The sequence below is a fragment of the Pistacia vera genome, unplaced genomic scaffold (genome assembly GCF_008641045.1).
Source record: "Pistacia vera cultivar Batoury unplaced genomic scaffold, PisVer_v2 Contig133, whole genome shotgun sequence".
NCBI lineage: Eukaryota > Viridiplantae > Streptophyta > Magnoliopsida > Sapindales > Anacardiaceae > Pistacia > Pistacia vera.
This window is the reverse complement of record NW_022195391.1, coordinates 373,080-394,929: the sequence shown is the minus strand read 5'-3', so window position 1 is coordinate 394,929 and position 21,850 is coordinate 373,080. Positions and strand designations below refer to the sequence as shown.

The 21,850-nt window shown below is 38.8% G+C and overlaps 1 protein-coding gene and 1 pseudogene across 2 annotated transcripts; both read left to right on the top strand.

The window, feature by feature from the left end:
• Window positions 1–957: 957 nt before the first annotated feature.
• Window positions 958–4,357, top strand: LOC116122324 (serine/threonine-protein kinase D6PK-like). 2 transcript variants are annotated; one of them, XM_031408181.1, is made up of 3 exons: window positions 958–1,111; window positions 1,862–2,942; window positions 3,333–4,357. In XM_031408181.1, the coding sequence occupies exons 2-3, from the start codon at window positions 1,999–2,001 to the stop codon at window positions 4,204–4,206; spliced, it is 1,818 nt and encodes a 605-aa protein (XP_031264041.1). In that variant the 5' UTR covers window positions 958–1,111; window positions 1,862–1,998; the 3' UTR covers window positions 4,207–4,357. The 2 variants fall into 2 exon arrangements, with proteins under 2 accessions (XP_031264041.1, XP_031264042.1); XM_031408182.1 differs by lacking the exon at window positions 958–1,111 and adding an exon at window positions 1,363–1,492.
• A 1,918-nt stretch (window positions 4,358–6,275) lies between these two features.
• LOC116122285 lies at window positions 6,276–7,362 on the top strand (annotated as a pseudogene).
• Window positions 7,363–21,850: the final 14,488 nt, after the last annotated feature.

Here is a 21,850-nt window from a genome sequence, read left to right as displayed (position 1 = left end):
TAATATTGTTTTACTTTAAAAATTATTATTGAACCCCAAAGCACTACCTTTGACCCCCTTTTTCTTCTTCCTTTTTTTGCCTTGACCCCACGCTCTTTTTGAGCTTCATTCATTCATATCATACCGGTAATTACCTCCCCAGGATATTTTCTGGAAGAAACTTTAACTTTTTTGCCGGTGTCGGTAACGTTACCACAATAAACATACCCATTGCATATTTTATCATAAGGTGTATAAAATATTTGCAATCGATAATCACTGTTTAATTGATAACGAAAATATTTGTTAATAATATTAAAGTAGTTAAATCTGAAAATGATATCCGATTTTAACTTTTAGTATCTTGCTATTTTTATCACGCAACAGATTCAATAAATTCAAAAAATCGTTATGTATAATTAAATTTTGTATTTCAAATTAAAGTTTTTGTTAGTGTACTATTCTATATAATTGAATTTTGCAAATACTATATTATGTTTTTCGTTTACAATTTTCCTATTATGATTTTATAGATTTCATGGATGTATCGATATAATATTGTATTATAATAAAACCCTAGGGACGTGGTTTGTTACAATAAACTCTCTGACTACTTTTTTTTAATAAAATAATTATGGCATCTAAATTTTGAGCATGTTGGATAACGTTACCCGGATTGGGCACCATAATATTTGTTCACTAAATTGAATTTTACAAGTATTTATTTTTCGTTTACAACTTTCCCCGTTATGAGTTTACAAGTTTTACGTTGATATATCGATACAACGCAGTAATAAAACCTTATAAACGGGGTTTGCTACAATAAACTCTCTAAAAACTTTTTTATTTTTTTAATAAAACAATTATGGAATCTAAATTTTGAGCCTGTGGGTAACGTTACCGGCTTGGGCACCATAATATCTGTCCACTAAAAATCCTTTTTTTTTTTTCTCTCTCTTAAAGTACTTTCTATTTTCTTCTCTCTCCACACATTTCAGAGAGAAGAAGCTCTCACGCATCACTCTCTCTTATTATCTCTCTCTACAGTAGCGAATGAATGAATAAGTGGGTGCTCTCTCTTTTCTCCACTGCAAAAGCAAGCTCTCAAAGTTGTGATCTTTAACACTATAAGGTACTCTTCTTTTTTGGGTTTCCTTTTCTCTTCTCTTAACTTTTTTCTGCTCTTGTGATTAGCTTGGTGGGATGTTTTTAGCTTCTCTTTGCCATTGCATTTTACTTTTTTATTTTTAGCATCTGGGTCTTTGTGGGTTTTCCTTTTCATGCTCTCAAGTGGTGGGGTTTTGTTTTGAGATCTATTGTGAATCTTCTTTACTTCACTTTGTTCTTATCTTTTGCCTTTTGCTTTGTGTTGTGCGTTTTTCGGCTGAAGATAAACCACATTTTGAATGTTATTGTTTGATTTATTCTTGCATTTGATTCAAAGTTTCTGTTTTTATGGGATTGGCATTTCGATCTAAGGGGCTTCGGTTTCTCTTACTTTCTTGATTTAATTGTAAGATTTGATCTATGTTGAATGCAATTGTAAGCCTATCTTTTAGCTTATTTGTTTGGTTTCGTGATTTGGGTTTTACATTTTATCCTTAATTTGTTAATTCAGTTGTTGTGTGGACTTAAGTTTGGTCTTACTAGAGGGGAATTTCACTACTTCTCTTGGCTTGTGTTAAGAATTTTTTTTTTTTTTGGTGGTGTCATGTGTTAGTTTATTTATATTGGTCTTGCTAATTAGAGCTTTATCCATCTGGGTTTAAGATTTAACTTATGGATCATTCTGAATAGAAGATTGTTGTTTGGTTTTTGTTTTTTCATTATTATTATTTTTTTTTTTTTGTTTTTTTTTTTTTTTTGTTTTGATCAATTGTAGAAATCGTCTTACTGCTAATGGAATTGGAGATGATAACAATTGGCATTACTAATGGAGGGGGCCAATTATTGAAGCTTAGGGATGAGTAATGGGTCTGTGGTACAATCTAATCTGTTTAACAAGTCTTCTTTCTTTCGATGGCCTCAAAACCTGGTATGAGAGTTTCCCCAGAGAAGCAAAGGAAACCCCTTGGTAGTCAAACATCAGAACGTGATTTTCGCAAGCCTTCAACTTTGGCAAACAACTCTGAGCTGGTTAATCTGAGAAAGTTACCCAAGTGTGGCCAGCAGGCTGCTTTAGAACAGGTTTCTGTTGCAACCAAGGATGATAAATCTCTGAATTCTTATAAAACGGGTTCTGTTGATTCTTTAGGTGATAAGTTGGATTCTGGTTTATCCTTGGGTGATCCAAAGCAAGTGCCAACTTATGTTGGCCCTGAAGTGAGTGAGACAAAGGGCTCATTGGAAGGTGGTGTTAAACAAGAAAAGAAAACATCAGAGCATGGAGTTGGCACAGTTTCTGCTAAAGTCAGTGATGGGACAGGTAGTCTTGCTAAGACAAGTGGAAGTGCCAAGACTAGTGATCGAGCTGATTTTGTTGAGAGTGGGAAGAGCAGCATTTGTAGAGGTAGCACAAGCAGTGATGTGAGTGATGAAAGTACTTGTAGTAGCTTAAGTAGCAGTGTCAATAAACCTCACAAAGCTAATGATGTAAGATGGGAAGCGATACAAGCTGTCCGATCAAAAGACGGCGTTTTGGGTGTGGGCCATTTTAAACTGCTGAAGAAGTTGGGCTGTGGAGATATCGGAAGCGTCTATCTCTCTGAATTAAGTGGAACAAAGTGCCATTTTGCAATGAAAGTGATGGACAAAACATCTCTCGCAAAACGTAAGAAACTACTCCGAGCTCAAACAGAGAGAGAAATACTACAATCTCTGGACCACCCCTTCCTTCCATCGTTATATACCCATTTTGAGACTGACAAGTTCTCATGTTTGGTGATGGAGTTCTGTCCCGGAGGTGACCTGCACACGCTTCGGCAAAGACAACCTGGGAAACATTTTTCTGAGCAGGCAGTAAAGTATGAAACTCTCTCTCTGCTTATAGTGTCTATATATGTGAATCGTGGTAATCAATATCTGTGCTTGTTTTGGTGCATGCTGTTGGCATTTAGGGTCTTTATCTCCTCGATTTTTGGTCATTGGAGAATTGCATTGGATAATCATTTAATGGTCTTCCAAGTGACTTTATGTACCCCTTAACTTCTTTTAACCTGAATGTAAGTTCTGTATATTTAGGAGGGTTGAATGCTTGAGTTTAAAGAATGTCTTGCAAGAAATGTGGCAGAAGTAGAGAGAAACTAATTAGTAGTTATTGCATATTGCAATGTGAATTTCTTGCTGGAGTGTCCTGCAGGCTTCTATCCTTACCTGAAAATAAAGCATGTGATCCTATGACTTTCTATATGCAGGTTCTATATAGCGGAGGTTCTCCTTGCTCTGGAATACCTCCACATGCTAGGGATTGTTTATCGGGACCTTAAGCCAGAAAATGTTCTTGTGAGGGAAGATGGACATATAATGCTGTCTGACTTTGATCTTTCCCTTCGTTGTGCTGTTAGCCCCACAGTAGTCAAGTCATCAACCCTTGGATCTGAACCCCTGAAAAAGAACCCAGTTTACTGTGTTCAACCTGCCTGCATTGAGCCCTCATGTATCCAGCCATCATGTATTGCCCCTACAACTTGTTTTTCTCCTCGATTCTTTTCGAAATCCAAGAAAGTTCAGAAGCCGAAGAATGAAACCGGGAACCAAGTTACTCCACTGCCAGAACTTATTGCGGAGCCAACCAATGCTCGCTCCATGTCGTTTGTCGGAACTCATGAGTACTTGGCTCCTGAAATTATCAAAGGTGAAGGGCATGGCAGTGCTGTTGATTGGTGGACTTTTGGGATCTTTCTGTATGAGCTATTATTTGGTAAAACTCCCTTTAAGGGCTCTGAAAACAGGGCTACCCTGTTTAATGTTGTGGGTCAACCATTGCGATTCCCTGAGGCACCGGTTGTAAGTTTTTCAGCTAAGGATTTGATAAGGGGCTTGCTGGTGAAAGAGCCACTGCATCGGTTGGCATATAAGCGAGGAGCAACAGAGATCAAACAACATCCCTTCTTTCAAGGGGTAAATTGGGCTTTGATTCGTTGCGCAAGCCCCCCTGAGATCCCAAGGCCGGTTGAAATCGAGAAGATTCAAGCCCCAGCATTACCAACGACTGATAAAGCTACCAAAGCCACCACTGCCACTGCAATCTCTGATCAGAATAAGTATTTAGAATTTGATTTCTTTTAATTTGCTCTTTGTTTTTTCACTCGAGGGAAAATGTAGAGTTCCAAAATGTTGATGGTGTGAAAATTAGAATTCTTATGCTGTAATGATCAAATATATGATGTTGTAAACATTTCCAAATTTGAATGTTAATGATCTCAATGTTTCAAGCTCACTGTTGTGTGGATTTGCTTTTTTCTTTCTGTCTCATATATTTTGATCCAGAGGAATCTGAAGTTGTTCCATGGTACTGTGAGTAGCATATTAGATTCTTCTCAGTTTTCCTTTGGGTGAAATGGAGTTATTTTCCTTAAGAATTGCAGAAAATACATACAAAGTAAATTAAGAAACTGCTTCACAAAGATATTGCTTAATGGAAACTCAGTTCAGTTCTCCTGAGGTCAAATATTGTCAATCTAAAATTAATTGATCACTCATTTGAGAAAGTGACACAAGACGAATCAACCCCTTGAGTTCTTCATTGTTCTTCATTGAGAAGGGTTGTCAACCGGCAGGAAAGACCAAATTTTTTTTCGTAGTGGCCAGGTCGACCACATGCTTCATTTGGGTGACGCTGCAAAGAAATCAAAGTACACATAAGCCTAGAGCCTACCTCTTCATAATATATAATGGTATTCCGCATAACTCTTGAATTGTAGTTAAACGGTTGATTGAACCATGAATGGTCCATTTTACCCTAAAGGGATACAGTTTCTCAGGTTCTAAGATGGAGGGAAAACATTATTGTTGGTCTTAGAAAGCAGACCATCCAGCGTTGCTGCAAGACAAACAAACCCTCATGGACTTTGCCTTAATGAAAACCACTGTTGAGTGTTGACATATACCATTGAACCACATTCAAAGTTTCTTGATAAGAGAGAGACAATGAATCAATTTCAGCATATCTGCATTTTCATAAGGCATATCTGAATCTGCTTTTCTGTTGATGTCTTTCAAACAAGTAAAAATGCTTTGCACTCAACATTAGGAATCTTAGAGACTGATTAAGTTCAACTTAATAACACCAAAGACTAATCACCACCAGTTTTAAGCAGATAAATCAAATAATTAAAGCCATTTACAGCAATCTTGCTTAATCAAAACGAACCAAAATTTCAGATAGAATACTTACAAGGAAGGTACTAAAACATTGATGAAAGAATCTTTCTGCATATATTGCGGATCATTGTCTGTGTAAAGTCTAATGTTGACTCACACCAACTAAAGCAGCAAATAAATATATTTGCATGCATTGTTGTGAAATGCACTCTGCTTATTTATTATCATCTTGGAAGGTGCCAATGGCATGTGAGGGTGCTTAGGATCTCGAAATGGCATCATTTATTTTATTGATTTCTATATTCATTACATTATAAAAACTGTATATAATCACACTGTTAACAATATTTATACATATTATATGATGGCATGGCATGGGAAGATGCTTAGGATTCCGTGAGCTCTTGTATCTACATGTATTATATATTTAATTTTAATAAGTGAATTTATATAGTTTATTGATTATTCAGATATATATATCAAATTTTAGATCTGTTCAAGCATCATGGAACAAATCTACTTTATCTTGCTCTTGCTCTCTTTTGTGTGATTGATAATCCTTTTGATTTAACTCGACTGTTAAGAAATCTAGAAGACCGTCATATCGCAAATTTCAGGTAAGGAAAAACAACCTTCATATCACCATCACTTATCAAATGTCTTTTTTTATTTTCACTCTCACCGTTCTGTTTGTATGATCGAATCGATCCTTTTGATTTAACTCCTTTCTTTCTAACAGAAAGAAATCAATGACCATGCCTGTGGGAGAGCTCTTTCTCTCTTCGTTTCTTTCGGTGTTGTTTGACAGACTGGCTTCCCAAGAGTTGCTGAATTTTGCAAGAGGAAAGGGGGTGGTTTCGAAACTAAGGAAGTGGGAAAAAACGTTTACGATGATTCAGGCAGTTCTCAGACATGCAGAGGAGAAGCAACTGACAGACGATGATGTGAAAATGTGGCTGGATGATCTCTAAGATTAGGTTTATGATGCAGAGGACATTTTAGATGAGTTTGAAACTGATGCTTTACAGCGCAAGATGAAGGCAGAAAAACGTTCTAGCACCAGCAGAAAGGTACGCAACCTTATTCCAGCTTGTTGCTCTGGCTTGGCTCCAACTGCTCTGAAGTTCGATGTCAACATGAGGTCCAAGATAGATCGTATCAGTAACCAATTGGAAGAACTCCGCGAAAAAAGAAATGCTTTTGGTTTAAAAGAGATTTCTGGGGGGAGAAATGTACCGAAAAGACAGGACAGTACATCTGTGCCAATCGAGCCTGCTGTTTTTGGGAAGAAGGAAGACAAAGCCAAGATACTTCAAATGGTGTTAAGTGAGGGATCAAGTGAAGCTAAATTTTGTGTTATAACCATTGTCGGTATGGGAGGAATCGGTAAAACAATACTTGCTCGAGAGGTCTACAATGATGACAAGGTTATCGAAGTTTTCAACACAAGAGCATGGACATGTGTCTCGGATGATTTTGATGTTCTGCGTATCTCCAAGGCTATTTTTGAGTCAATCACTGCATCAACTTGCACTCTAATGAACTTAAATGAAGTGCAAGTTCAGCTGAAAGATAATGTAGCGGGGAAAAAATTCTTGTTAGTCTTGGACGATGTTTGGAGTAGGGATTATGACTTATGGGAAGCCCTAAAGTCTCCATTCTTGGCTGTGAGGACCGGGTAGTAAAATAATTGTTACTACACGTAGCAAAGATGTTGCATTGACAATGAAACTAGAAGTATGTTATAACTTGGAGCTTCTGCCAGAAGATGCCTGTTGGGCCATATTTGAGAAGCATGTATCTAGAAGTAGAGTTATTATTGCAGGAAAGAATATGGAATTAATTGGGGAGAAAGTTGTTAAAAAGTGTAAAGGCTTGCCGTTGGCGGCAAGAACGCTAGCTGGCCTTTTACACTATAAGCAAAGATATAATGAATGGATGGATATATTGGACAGCGAAATTTGGGATTTGCCAGAGGAAAATAATATTCTCCCTGTGTTAAAATTAAGTTATTATCATCTTTTGTCACATCTTAAGAGAAATTTTGCTTATTGTGCAATTTTTCCAAAGGATTATGAATTCAAGAAGGAAGAACTTGTACTTTTATGGATGGCAAAATGACTTATTCAACAATCAAACCATAAGAAGCAACTAGAAGACCTAGGTGGCAGAGTATTTTTGTGAGTTATTGTCAAGGTCAATTTTTCAACAATTGAATAATGATAGTTTGAAATTTGTAATGCACGACATTGTCCATGATTTGGCCCAATCGATTTCTCGAGAAACAAGTTTTAGATTTGAAGACGAATTGAGTGTCATGCAAATAAAAAGACGTGAAAGGATTCAACACTCTTCTTACACATTTAGAAGGTATGAAGTTGAGAAGAATTTTGAAGTCTTCCCTGGAGTTGAGTAGCTAAGGACGTTCCTAAGAATATTTTGGCCACCAAAGTCAATATATGATTTGAGTTACATAGGTAAGTCAGTCTATCCCAATTTATTGCCAAAGCTTAGAAAATTGAGATCATTATCTTCAACAAATTATCGTGCGATTGAAATACCCGACTCAATTGGAGATTTGAAACATTTGAGGTATCTCAATCTTTCTAAAACTCAAATCACAAGTCTACCTGATTCAACAAGTTCACTATTCAGTTTACAAGGTTTGTTATTAAGTTGCTGTTCTCATCTAAAAAAGTTGCCTTCACAAATAGGAGATTTGATCAATCTTCGCTATCTTGATATTAGAGGTGCAATACTTATAAGAGAGACGCCATTAGAAGTGAAAAAATTAAAATGTCTTCAAACTTTATCTAATTTTGTTGTGGGTAAAGGCGTCGGATCTAGTTTGAAAGAATTAAAGTTTATTTGTGGAGAACTTTATATTTCAAGGTTAGAGAATGCAACTGATTGTCGTGAAACAAGAGATTTTATATTGTGTTATAAAAAGGACTTAGAATTGTTACTGCTAGGATGGAGTTCTTCTATGCCCTCTCGAGATGAAGTAGAGAAAATTGTTCTGACATTTTACAACCCCATAAAAATATGAAAGAGCTCACAATCGATAATTTTGGCGGCAAACATTTTTCATCTTGGGTAGGATATTCATCATTCTCTAATATGGTGGTTTTGAAATTGGATGGATAACCTTGCCTTCGATTGGGCTATTGGGGTTACTTAAAAACCTCACCATCAAAGGGATGAAAATGCTTAAAAAAGTAGGCTGTGAGATCTATGGGGAGAGTTGCTCAGAGTGTTTTCAATCATTAGAGACACTTTGTTTTGAGAATTTGCCGAAATGGGAGCATTGGGATCCTTCTGAAGAAAAGTTGCATGTAGAAAGTTTCTCTTGTCTCCGAAAGCTTTCCATTAAACAATGTCCCAAGCTCTGTGGAAGATTACCTAATCATTTTCCTTCATTAACAGAACTTGTGATTAGTAAATGTGAGCAATTGGTTGTTTCTTTCACAAGCCTTCCAGTGCTCTGCTGTTTAAAAATAGAAAGATGCAAAGGCGTGGTATGTTGGAAAGATGGTTCATTTACCAAAATCAAATAGGGTAGAAGTGATAATGGAGAAAGGTCTAGGGACTTATATGTAATAAGCCAAAAAGTTAGTTTGTCCCACATTGAAAATGAATGAAAAGTGGGAAACTTTTGTAGCCTATATATAAGGACCTAAATCATTGTTATTTGTATCCCAAGTTGTAATTCCATTATACTTCTTTTGTTTAGGGTTCTTTCTTTAAGGACCCTTTAGTTTGCAAGATTTATTGTATCTCCCCTTTGTTTTGGGTATGTCATATTGCCCAAAAGTTTGTAATATTGTTTGGAGATAGTGGAGTTTTCTTTTGCAGCGCCCGAGGACGTAAGTTTCAATACTGAACCTCATTAATTCCTGGTATTCTTTATTTTTGCATTTAATTTTTGCTATTTATTTATGCTTTACTACTTGTTATTATTATATTCAATAGCTAGGATCTAGAACTTATGTTTCTGTTGCATAACAAGTGGTATCCGAGTAGGTTTAGGACAGTGAATAGCTATTTGTATGGTTAAATGCATGTCTAGGAAAATTCTGTCAACAAGATGATAAAAGTCTAAGGAGACTGGATTTTAAGTGGGACCATTTGTGACCCCTCCATTGTTTCCTGGGAATTTTCCTGGTGCGTATTTAATCATTTAAGCACTTACTACTACCTAGGGCTATTGTTGATTTGTTGGTTAACTATTGAATATAATAATTTGTGGAGCTTGGTTATTGGGAACGTTGTTTACCAAGCTAATTGAGTAAAGCCTAAATGGCGTCATTGCCCGAGGATTCATCATCCGAGGCATCACCGTTCGCGGCATCACCACCCATGCTAGTAAAGATGATAACGGTTTCAAATGCAAAAATTGATGTTGAAAAATTTGATGGTCAAAATAATTTTGGCTTGTGGCAGAGTGAGGTAATGGATAGCTTGTATTAGCAAGATCTAGATATCATTCTGGAGGAGGAAAAACCAAAAGATATCTATGAGAAAGACTGGGTGAGGTTGAATGTAAAAGCTTGTGGGATGATTTGCTCATGTCTTTGTGGAGAACAGAAATATCCATTCATGAAAGAGACGTCTGCCAATAAGTTATGGAAGGCACTGGAAAACAAATACATGAAAAAAAATAATGAGAATCAGCTCTATTTGATGAAAAGATTGTTTCGTCTTCAGTTGAGACCAGGTAAGAATATCAGTAGCCATATTGATATATTTAACAAATTAATTGCTGATTTGTTAAATTTGGATGAAACATTCAAAGATGAACATAAAGCTATGTTGCTGATTGGATCTCTTCCGAATGAGTTGGATCATCTTAGTATTACATTTCTTCATGGGAAAGAAAAATTGTCCTTTGAAGAGGTTTATTCTGCTCTATCTAATCATGAAATTCAGAAAAAGGATCAGAAGAAGAATAGAGATGAGTCAGCAGAAGCATTTGTAGCAAGAGGGTGTAGTCAAAGTCAGAGTCGTAAGAAGGAGAGAAGAGGAAGATCTCGTTCGAAGGGAAAACTCAATAGGGATCAATGTGTCTTTTGTTGTGAGAATGGGCATTGGAAGAAAGATTGTCCGAAGTTGAAAAAGAAAGAGGGCAAAGCTGCTTCCGATGCATACGTTGTTGAGCGTGAAGAGGATGAGTCAGATTTCTGCCTAGTTAGCCTACCATCCACCTTTGGATCAAATGAGTGGATTATGGATTCAGGTTGTACCTATCATATGTGTCCTCATCAGGAATGGTTCTTTAATTTTGAAGAACTTGATGGTGGAGTTGTTTATATGGGCAATGATGATGCTTGTAAAACAACCGGGATAGGTTCAATTCGGTTGAAGAATCACGATGGCTCAACTAGAACGCTGACAGATGTTTGGTATGTACCGAAGTTGAAAAAGAATCTTATCTCTTTGGGAGCCTTGGAATCTAAAGGCTTCTAGGTGAATATGCGAGATGGAATTCTAAAAGTTACTTTAGGCGCTCTTGTGGTAATGAAAGGCACAAGGAGAAACAACTTGTATTACTATAATGGTAGTACGATTATTGAAACGATAGATGCGGTCGTACAAAAAGATGCAGATTTAGAAATGCTCAAGCTGTGGCATATGCGTTTGGGGAATGCAAGTGAAAAAGCCTTACTTAGTTTGGTGAATCAAGGCTTATTGAAAGGTGCAAAGACCTGTAGGCTAGATTTCTGTGAGCATTGTGTTCTGGGAAAACAGACAAAAGTGAAATTCGGCACCGTAATCCATAGTACTATAGGTATTTTGGATTATGTTCATTTTGATGTGTGGGGACCTACCAAAACAACATCTTTGGGAGGTATGCACTATTTTGTCACTTTTGTATATGATTTTTCCAGAAGAGTTTGGGTGTATGTGATAAAAACTAAAGATAACGTACTTGAGGTTTTCCTTAAATGGAAAAAGATGATTGAGACTCAGACTGGCAAAAAGATCAAGCAACTATGTACAGATAATGGTAGGGAGTATCGGAGTGATCCGTTTTTGAAAGTTTGCCAAGATGAAGGTATAGTACGTCACTTTACAGTAAGAAATACACCACAGCAGAGTGGGGTGGCAAAATGTATGAATCAAACTATACTGGAGAAAGTTCGATGTATGTTGTCCAATTTTGGGTTAGGCAAAGAGTTTTGGGCTGAGGCAGTTATATATGCGTGTCATCTCATTAATCGTCTACCGTCAACTGCAATTGAAGGCAAGACGCTAATTGACGTATGGTCTGGAAAACCTATTTCAGATTATGACTCTTTACATGTTTTTGGTTCCACTGCTTATTATCATGTAAAAGAGTCTAAGTTAGATCCTAGAGCAAAAAAAGCAGTATTTATGAGGATTACCTCAGGTGTGAAAGGATACTGTCTCTGGTGTCCAAGTTCGAAGAAAATACTGTTTAGTAAGGATGTGACATTTGACAAGTCTTCTATGATAGAAAAGAAAACAGGAAGCCAGATGAAGGTTATCAGTACTCTGCTGCAGGTAGAGCATACTCAGCAGCAGGTGGAGTTTAAAACAACATCAGTTAGCCTAGCTAGAAATGAGACTCCTATGATAGAGGAGTTCATTAGAGATGAAGAAGAGGATTCTTCCCAAGAACCTTAACAAGAATCCATTGCCGTTAATAGGCCAAGACGAGAAATTCGCAAGCCTGCTCGTTTTGCTGATACGGTGGCCTATGCACTCCCAATTGAAAATGGTGAAGTTCCTTCCACTTATAATGAATTGGCTAGCAGTTCCGAAAATTGTAAGTGGAAGAAAGCCATGAAAGAAGAGATGCAGTCTCTCCATAAGAATGATACTTGGGAGGTTGTTCAATTACCAAAGAATAAGAAGGCAATTGGGTGCAAATGGGTATATGCAAAGAAAGAAGGATTTCTGAATTTGAAAGACATTCGATACAAGGCAAGGTTGGTGGCGAAAGGCTACGCTCAGAAGGAAGGAATAGATTTCAATGAGATATTTTCTCCAGTTGTAAAGCATTCTTCTATTAGAATTTTGTTGGCCTTGGTTGCTCAGATGAATCTTGAACTTGTTCAACTTGATGTGAAAACTGCGTTTCTACACGGTGATTTGGAAGAGGAAATCTATATGACTCAGCCAGAAGGATTTAGAATTATTGGGATTGAAGATTGGGTTTGTAAACTGAAAAGATCGCTTTATGGTTTGAAACAATCTCCGAGGCAGTGGTACAAGCGATTTGATAGGTTTATGATGGGTCAGGAGTACACAAGAAGCAAATTTGACAACTGTGTGTATTTTCAAAGGCTACAAGGTAATACTCTCATTTAGCTACTCTTATATGTTGATTGCTTCAAAGAATGTAGAAGAAATTGAGAAGTTAAGGCTCAACTAAATCAAGAATTTGAGATGAGGGATTTAGGTGAAGCCAAGAAGATTCTCGGTATGGAGATAATTAGAGATAGAGGAAATGGCAAGGTTTGTTTGACTCAAAAGCAGTATCTAAAGAAGGTCTTACAACGTTTTGGCATAACTGAAAGTACAAAACCTGTAAGTACTCCACTTGCTCCTCATTTAAAGCTTAGTGCATCATTATCTCCAAGTACGCATGAAGAACGAGAGTATATGTCAAAAGTTCCGTATTCAAATGCGGTTGGTAGCTTGATGTATTCAATGGTGTGTACTAGGCCCGACATTTCACATGCAGTTGGAATTGTGAGCAGGTATATGCATGATCCTGGTAAAGGACATTGGCAAGCTGTGAAGTGGATTTTACGGTATATTATAGGTACTGTAAACATTGGTTTGGTTTTTGAGCGGGATGAAAATCTTAGTCAATTTGCTGTTGGCTATGTTGATTCTGATTATGCTGGTGATTTGGACAAGCGTCGGTCAACTACTGGATATGTATTTACTCTTGCTATAGCTCCAGTAAGTTGGAAATCTTCTTTGCAGTCTACAGTTGCTTTGTCTACTACAGAGGCAGAATACATGATAGTTATAGAGGCTGTGAAGGAAGCTATTTGGTTACAAGGCTATTGGATGAATTGAAAATTAGTTAGAAGAAGATCACTATCTATTCTGATAGTCAGAGTGCTATTCACTTAGCAAAGAATCCAGTATTCCACTTTCGCACCAAGCATATAGATGTTCGTTACCACTTTGTGCGGGAAATCATTACTGAAGGAAGAATCTCATTAGAGAAGATTGGGACTGCTGATAATCCTGCATATATTTTAACGAAAGTAGTGACAATGATCAAGTTCAATCATTGTTTGAACTTGATCAACATCCTGCGAGCTTGACTATGGCTTTTTTGGTGCATTTGAAGGTGTTGCAAAATTTGACAGAAGAATACAAAACTTTGAAGCTTTGCTATTCTCTAAGGTGGAGATTTGTTAGAAAGATGGTTCATTTAGCAAAATCAAATATGGTAGAAGTGATAATGGAGAAAGGTCTAAGGACTTATATGTAATAAGCCAAAAAATTAGTTTGTCCCACATTGAAAATGAATGAAAAGTGGGAAACTTTTAGGACCTATATATAAGGACCTAAATCATTTTTATTTGTATCCCAAGTTGTAATTCCATTATACTTCTTTTGTTTAGGGTTCTTTCTTTAAGGACCCTTTAGTTTGCAAGATTTGTTGTATCTCCCCTTTGTTTTGGGTATTTGTTGTATTACCCAAAAGTTTGTAATATTGTTTGGAGATAGTGAAATTTTCTTTTGCAGCGCCCGAGGATGTAGGTTTCAATACTGAACCTCGTTAATTCTTGATATTCTTTATTTTTGCATTTAATTTTTGCTATTTATTTATGCTTTACTACTTGTTATTATTATATTCAATAGCTAGGATCTAGAACTTATGTTTCCACTGCATAACATGGTATGCTATAGTCCAACTGACTCCCAAACACTGAACCCTCTTCCTTTATTAGAGACTGTTATGATTAAGGAATGTGAGGAATTAATGGTTTCTTTCTCAAACTTTCCTATTCTCCGCTCACTAGAAATAAATAGATGCAAAGGGTCAGATGTTGCTGTGTTTAGAAGTTGGTCAAAGGATGAATTTCAGAAATTAAAGACTCTTAAGAATTGTTGGTTGTAAAAAGCTTATACAATTGTGGCCAAATGTGAATGTCCTGAGAAGCCACCACAAGGGTTGGGGTTGGATTGCTTTATCTTGCTTAAAGAGCTATATTTGACTGAGCTTCCAAATCTAGATTCGTTTCTAGATGGTTCTCTTTCCAGCCTGACCAATGTTGAAATTTGGAATTGTGAAGCCATAACATCCTTACATGACGGGTTGAAGCACAACAATCCACGTATTAAGCACTTGGAAGTTTCTAGTTGTCCTTCTCTAATGTTTGTTGTGAGGGGCTGATAACCTTCATCGCTAAAAACCCTTGATGTAGCGAATTGTGAAAAATTGGAGTATATTTGGGATGATTCATTGATGCAGCAGGAGGATGTGGGCAACACCACTACATCTCTTCATTGCGAATTGTATATATCAAATTGCCCTTCTCTCAGGCATTTATCGTCAACACAACACTTACCTTTAACACGCACACATCTTTCGATTGCCAATTATTCAAATCTTAGAACGTTAATAGCAGGAGGACAGTTACCCAAGGCACTTCATTTTTTTTCTGTTATGCTTAAAAAAGTAGGGCTGACGTAGAGCCCAGTCAGTATAAGTGGTCAGAGCTTCAATAAACCAGTAGCCATCCAGGCGTAGCCACGTTGCGTGATGATATAAGCAACATGTTTCTGTTAGTGCAGTGGGTGCGCGCCAGACTAGCAAAAGGCTGAAGAACATCCACGTGTCCAATCCCTGCACAAATCGCATAAATCGCTCTAGTAGGTGGGCAACGAGAGGTAAAGAAGGATTTACACGGATAGTCTGACCAACTCATAGATTTAGTAATCGTTACCTTAACCCATCCCACTATAAATAGAGGGCTCTTCTTTCATTTGGGGATTGACTAATTTCTCTCTGGAATAAGCATACATACTCTCTCACTCATTTTCTCCCTCTTTTGTAAACTCTTGTAAATTAGCTTGCTGAACGCGACCTGATCTTAAATATATTAATACAATACCAGCGAACGTAAGATTTGCTTACTTAAGCATCTGAACCACTTCAAACATGGTTCTTCTTCTATTATTCAGTTTAATACTTCATTCAAGTTTGTCTTCTAAGTCAGCTCAGCATCTCACACGTGCGTTTAGTTGGTGTCAAAATCTCGCATCAACATTTTCAATTGCAGGTTACCCGAAGCTAGAGTTAGGAGTTGGGAGTTTTGATAACAACACGTCTCTTGATTATGTTCGGATCAGTGGATGTGAAATCTTAAGTCAGTTCCCAAAGGCCTACAGAGTCTACACAATCTTAGTCTTATAAGAATAGAAAGTTGCGCAAATCTTGTTTCTTTCCTGAAAGATGGACTTCCCAATAGACTTGGCAAAATGGGTCCAGACCTGCGAGTCGGCCGGTACCCAGGTAAAAAATATAGGGCATGGGTTTAATATGTTGAACCCGTTTAAGTTCTACCCGTACCCGGACCGACTCGTTTTTTGACGGGTAAACCCACGGGTACCCCTTTTTTTCAAAGCTAAACCCTAAGTCCCTAACCCATTAACGCCACCCAACTCTAAAACAAACTTTCTCTTTTCTCTCGTGCCTTTGAATTTCTCATCACTGTTAGTGTTCACGTTTTCATTCTTTCAATCTCTAATCTCATCATCACTCTGTTCAATGTTCACGTCGCCGATCGCATTCGCCATCATTCATCCTCGTCGGCTCGTCATCTCCTCTCTCTGTCGTCGTCAGGTGTCGCAAGCTCGTCATCTCCTGTCTCTCTCCATCGCAAGCTTGTCATCTCCTGTCTCTCTCCATCGTAAGTTTCCATCATTAAGGGTATGTAGACAGTAGACTGTAGTATGTACTTGTGTAAATATGTTCAAATTTCTGAGTTTTAGAGCTAAACTAGATGTATCATTTCTGGTTATGGTGTGGTGTTATCGTTTTCTGTTTTATTAATTGTGGTGATAGTGGCATTCTGCTACCATGGGTTTTGGGCTTTGAAATCTCAAGATGAAAAGGTATGGACACTTAGTTGTTATATTATATTATATTATCTATAATGGGTGGATGTGGATCGATGGAGGGATGTTTGTTTTGAGATTTGAGAGAGTCATTTCTTGAGTTTGTATTCATTCATTATTGTTATCGGCAAGTTCTCTGGCTGTGGAACTGGTGTTATCAATAGTACTGGTGAAGGCATTGAAGTTCTCAGCTTCTAATGTGTGGTGAAATATCAATAATAATATCAAAGAGAGAAACATGACATTGAATAGAAACCCCATCTCGGGTTTCGATCCACAATTTGTTTGAAGAAAAAGACGAAGAGTACTGAAGAAAAGTTGTCTTTGACTGGTGCTCATATACTGAAAGAGAGAGGAGAGAGTGAAGAGAGAATAGTTTTCACATGGAATTTGACACAGGATTAGAGTAGCTTATTGGTTTGAGTTTTTTTTTTTTTTTTGTTGGATTCTTTTAACTGTGGCATGTGGGGTTTAATCCAATCCCTTACTTTGAAATTTAGGAATGATGATGATTTTGATTCTAAAATAAGGGGAACCATTTTCCCTATGAAGAAAGATAAAAATTATATTATGCTATTAAAGTTTCTTTTTTTCCGGTAGGTGATTCAAACCTTTAAAGGCTTTGCTTTCTTTTCTTCAAGAACTTTTGTAGCTGATAAAATATAATATTTCTTATATTTTATTATTTACATTTATTAATATTTGTAGTTGATCATTGTTTTGTAGATGATGAGGTGAATGATGATTCGGATGATGATCTTGATGTACCATTGACTGATCTCGAGACTATAGAATCAAGAAACTCTATCATGCCCATTGTGGGATGAACATTTGCTGTCCTAAGAATTTTTTTGTTGAATATTGGATTATATATTTATTTATTTTAGTTGGTATTTATAGTTTATTGACTTATTTTGTTTGTTTATGTGTGATTGTGTATTAGTGATTTTGTATTTGTTTATTTTGGTTGGTATTTGTGGTTTTGTATTATATGTTATTTTTTTTTTATGTTTTATTTTTTTATTTTGGTTCCTATTTGTTTATATTCTTAATTGAATTGAATTTAGAGTAGTTGATTTAGGGGGTGTAAATGTAAAAAATTAAAATTGCAGGAATTTTGGGGGTGTAATTGTCATAATTGAAAAATTGTTAGGGGTGAAACTGTAAAAACTAAAATTTGGAGAGAGAAAAAACGGTCCACCCGTACCCGTATATCTAGACCCATATAAGGGCCCGTACCCGTTTGACCCGGCCCGTACCCAGACCACCCACCCGTTTTGCCAGGTCTACTTCCTAACACTGAATTAGCAGTCGTTATCAGTGGATGTGAGAAACTACAAGCCCTACCCGTGTAATGACCCGATCGCTTCCCTTCGGAGTCGTGTGGCCTTAGGTGCTAATCTCTCAATGATTGCCCTAAGTCAGTCTTGCTTGCTCACGCTTCTAGATCTGTAAGTAAGAAAACACTCACACAAACTCACTCACAAAAGGATGGTAGAAAAAGAACTCTTTACTAATGAGAGAACTTTACAATTCTTGGATGGTTTGGCCAAATGAAGACCTCCCCCTTTTATAGTAGTTGGAGCTTACAATGGACGGTCTAGATCTCCCGAGATCAACGGTGGAGATTAGCTAACTCCAAACTACCACCTACCAACTACCATCTACCAACTACTGTATTAATTACAATATTCTAGCATATACAAGAGTATTCCGGAAGCTTCTAGAATGTCGGGATGACGCACACCAAGTGTTTGATAAAATGCTTGAGAGGCGTCACATTCTCTCCCACCTAATCCGGAGACGTCCTCGTCGACTCTTTGTGGAATTCTTGGACCTTGTCTTTGAATTGCCACAATGCATCTTTGGGTTCCCAACTAGCTTCACTCTTTGGTAGCCCTTTCCATTTGACAAAGTATTCCCGACTTGGAGGATGGGCATTTTGTCGAATGACGCGATTGGCTAATACACACTTCACCTCCATGTCATAGAAATTGGTGTTGCCAAATGGTGCCCGTTTCGATTTGCCCCTTCCCGAATCTTCCGAATCTTCATGGTACGACTTCAAACAACTCACATGGAAAACCGAATGAAGTCTCAACCAAGAGGGCAATTCAAGCTTGTAGGACACATTGCCGACTCTCTTGATTATGGGAAATGGCCCTTCATATCTTCGGACAAGGGCTTTGTGTAGTGGCCGAGTGGACTTGTGTTGTGATGGGAGGATTTTGACAAGTACTAAATCTCCCACGTTGTACTCCACATGCCTCCGCTTCTTGTCCGCCCACTTCTTCATTTTCTTTATTGCTTTATCAAGATATGCCAATGTGATGTCGGCTTGTTCATGCCATGACTTAGCAACTTTGAATGCCTCGGGGCTGCTCCCCTTATAACTTGTACCCAAGGTGTGCGGCGTGAGTGGTTGTTGACCCATCACTATTTCGAATGGGCTCTTGTTGGTGGCTTCATTTCTCTGCAAGTTGTATGAGAATTGGGCTACATCGATCAATTTTGCCCAATCAAGTTGGTTGGCACTCACAAAGTGCCGCAGATATATTTCTAGCAAACCATTCACTCTCTCAGTCTGCCCGTCGGTTTGAGGGTGAAAGCTCGTGGAGAAGTGCAACGCCGACCCCATAAGTTTGAACAACTCGGTCCAAAACCTCCTTGTGAACCGACTGTCCCGATCACTGATGATAGACTTCGAAAGACCCCAATACTTCACCACATGCTTGAAAAAGAGCTTGGCCTTGTCTTCCGCTGTATATTCCTTTGGTGCAGGGATGAAGGTAACATATTTGGATAACCTGTCCACCACAACAATAATAGTAGTGAACCCCTCGGATTTCGGTAAGCACACTATAAAGTCCATTGAAATGCTCTCCCATGCTTTGCTTGGTGTGGGCAGTGGTTCCAATAATCCAGTAGGGCTTCAGTGCTCCACCTTATCCTGTTGACACACGAGACAAGTTCTCACAAATTGCTCCACATCATCCCGCATCTGTGGCCAATAATAAGCTACTTCTAATAGTGCTCGGGTGCGCCTTTGTCCGGGATGTCTAGCCCGTTTGGTGTCGTGACACTCCTTGATTAAGTTCCTCCGCAAATTTCCCCACTTCGGAACATACACCCTTCTCCTTTTGGTGTATAGGAGGCCATCTTCTACCCAAAAGCGTTTAGTCTTGCCATCTTGAGCTAAAGAGATGAGTTGTTTGGCCAATGGATCATGCTCGAGACCCTCTTTTATGAGCTTGAGGAGATCCCCTTGTATCATGCTTATGGCTACAAACTCGGCCTTCCGACTCAATGCATCCGCTACCAAGTTGGCTTTCCCGGGCTTGTACTCCAACTCATAGTCAAACTCGACTAGGAAATCTTGCCATCTGGCTTGCTTGGGGCTAAGTTTCTTCTGACTTTGGAAGTAACTTGTTGCCACATTGTCCGTCTTCACCAAGAACTTGGACCCTAGTAAATAATGCCGCCAAGTGCGTAGACAATGCACCACGGCTGTCATCTCCTTCTCTTGCACCGTGTATCGCCGCTCCATATCATTGAGCTTTCGGCTTTCAAAGGCTATGGGATGTTCATCCTGCATTAACACACCTCTAATAGCGAAGTCAGATGCATCAGTATGTACCTCAAATGGTTGGGCATGGTCGGGCAAGGCTAACACGGGTCCTCCATGATGGCCCTTTTTAGAGAATCAAAGGCATGTTGGCGATCAATCGTCCACTCCCATTTTGTGGTCTTTTTAAGCAAATCCGTTAGTGGTGCGGCAATGGTGGAGTAGCCTTTGATAAATCTCCGGTAGTAATTGATGAGGCCCAAAAAAGAGCGCAACTCGGTAACCTTTGTTGGGGCTTCCCAGTCCGCAATAGCCTTCACCTTGGCTTTGTCCATGATAAGCTTCCCATCCGTGATCTTGTGGCCGAGAAACTCTACCTCTGACTTGGCTAATAAGCACTTCTCCTGCTTGACATATAGTTCATTTTCTTGCAACACTAGGAAAACTGTTCGCAAGTTTTCGACATGCTCCTCAAGAGTGTTGCTATACACCACAATGTCGTCAAGATAGATCACCACGAACCGATCAAGATATGGATGGAAGATGTGGTTCATGAGGGTGCAAAATGTGGCAGGGGCATTGGTAAGGCCGAATGGCATGACTTTCAAAGGCTCTGTAACGCGTCACACATGCGGTCTTTGGCTCGTCCCCTTTCGCAATCCGCACTTGGTAATACTCTGATCTCAAATCAAGCTTAGAGAAATACTTGGCCTGTCCAAGTTGATCAAACAAATCGGCAATTAGAGGAATAAGATACTTGTTTTTTATAGTTACCTTATCGAGTGCCCGATAGTCGATGCAAAGGCGAAGTGACCCATCATGCTTCTTCTGAAAGAGAATCGGAGCTCCATATGGTGCTTTCGAAGGCTTGATAAATTCGGCTTCTAAGAGTTCTTTGAGTTGTCTCCGCAACTCGTTTAGTTCTGGTGGCGACATCCGGTATGGAGCTTTGGCGGGTGGCTTAGCTCCTGGTTCTAACTCGATCTTATGGTCCACCTCCCTCCTAGGTGGTAGGCATTTCGGCAACTCGAGTGGCATGACATCCTTATACTCTTCAGGGACTTGGGATATTTCCTTCGGTACCGGCTCCACGGTGTCCACATCTCCTTCATCTTCCAACGCATGCACCATGGCAAGAAAGGTCTCTTCTTTCCGCTTAAGTCCCTTCTCGATTTGCATTGGGGAGAGTTGGCTGCTTGGTGCGGCCTTGCTCACTGTTGGAACCATGCATGAAACTCCCTCCAAGATGCAAATAGAGTTGTATCGCGGTAGGGGCACCGCATTGAATTGCCTGAGAAACTCCATGCCAAACAAGGTTAAAATCATCTAAAGGTGCAACAAAAAATGTTACCTTGCCGCTCCATGTGCCAAGATGTAGCTCAACATTCCGAGCCATGCCCCCAAGTGGTTTTGCTTCAGCATTCACCGTCTTGAGCCATCTGTCTGATTTCTCCACCATGAGGCCTAACTGTCTTGCCTCGTTGTCTTTGATGAAGTTGTGGGAAGCATCCGTGTCCAATAAGGCTTGAACTTTCTTCCTGTTGATGGTGGCTTCGACATGCATCAGGGACTTATCCTGAACTTTAGGTTGTGCGAGCTTTACCTTCAAGGCATTGAGAAGTTGGAGGCACCCTATGTTGGCGGTTTTGGATGCGGGTGTCTCAGGTTGCTTCTTTTCGAACATGGCATTGAAGGCCTTGCGCTTGGGGCAATCTCGGATCCAATGATCCCCATCACACAGATAACAGTTCTCCCAGTGCTTGTATTCCTTCTTGCCATCTTTCTGCCATTCCTTCTTGTGAGACGGTTTGTCTCCCTTTTCTCGATGGGATGGTTTGTCTCCCTTTCCTCCCCCACCTTTGCCGTAATCGGACTTGCCATCTTTCTTTGGCTTGGATGATTCGCCCTTGCGGAACTCAACAAGGGTGT

Excerpts from the sequence above, each read along its gene's own strand:
- LOC116122324 (XM_031408181.1), top strand. The coding sequence starts at position 1,999 with ATGGCCTCAAAACCTGGTATGAGAGTTTCCCCAGAGAAGCAAAGGAAA. Across the intron at positions 2,943-3,332 it reads TTTTCTGAGCAGGCAGTAAA|GTTCTATATAGCGGAGGTTC; the intron begins GTATGAAACTCT and ends TTCTATATGCAG.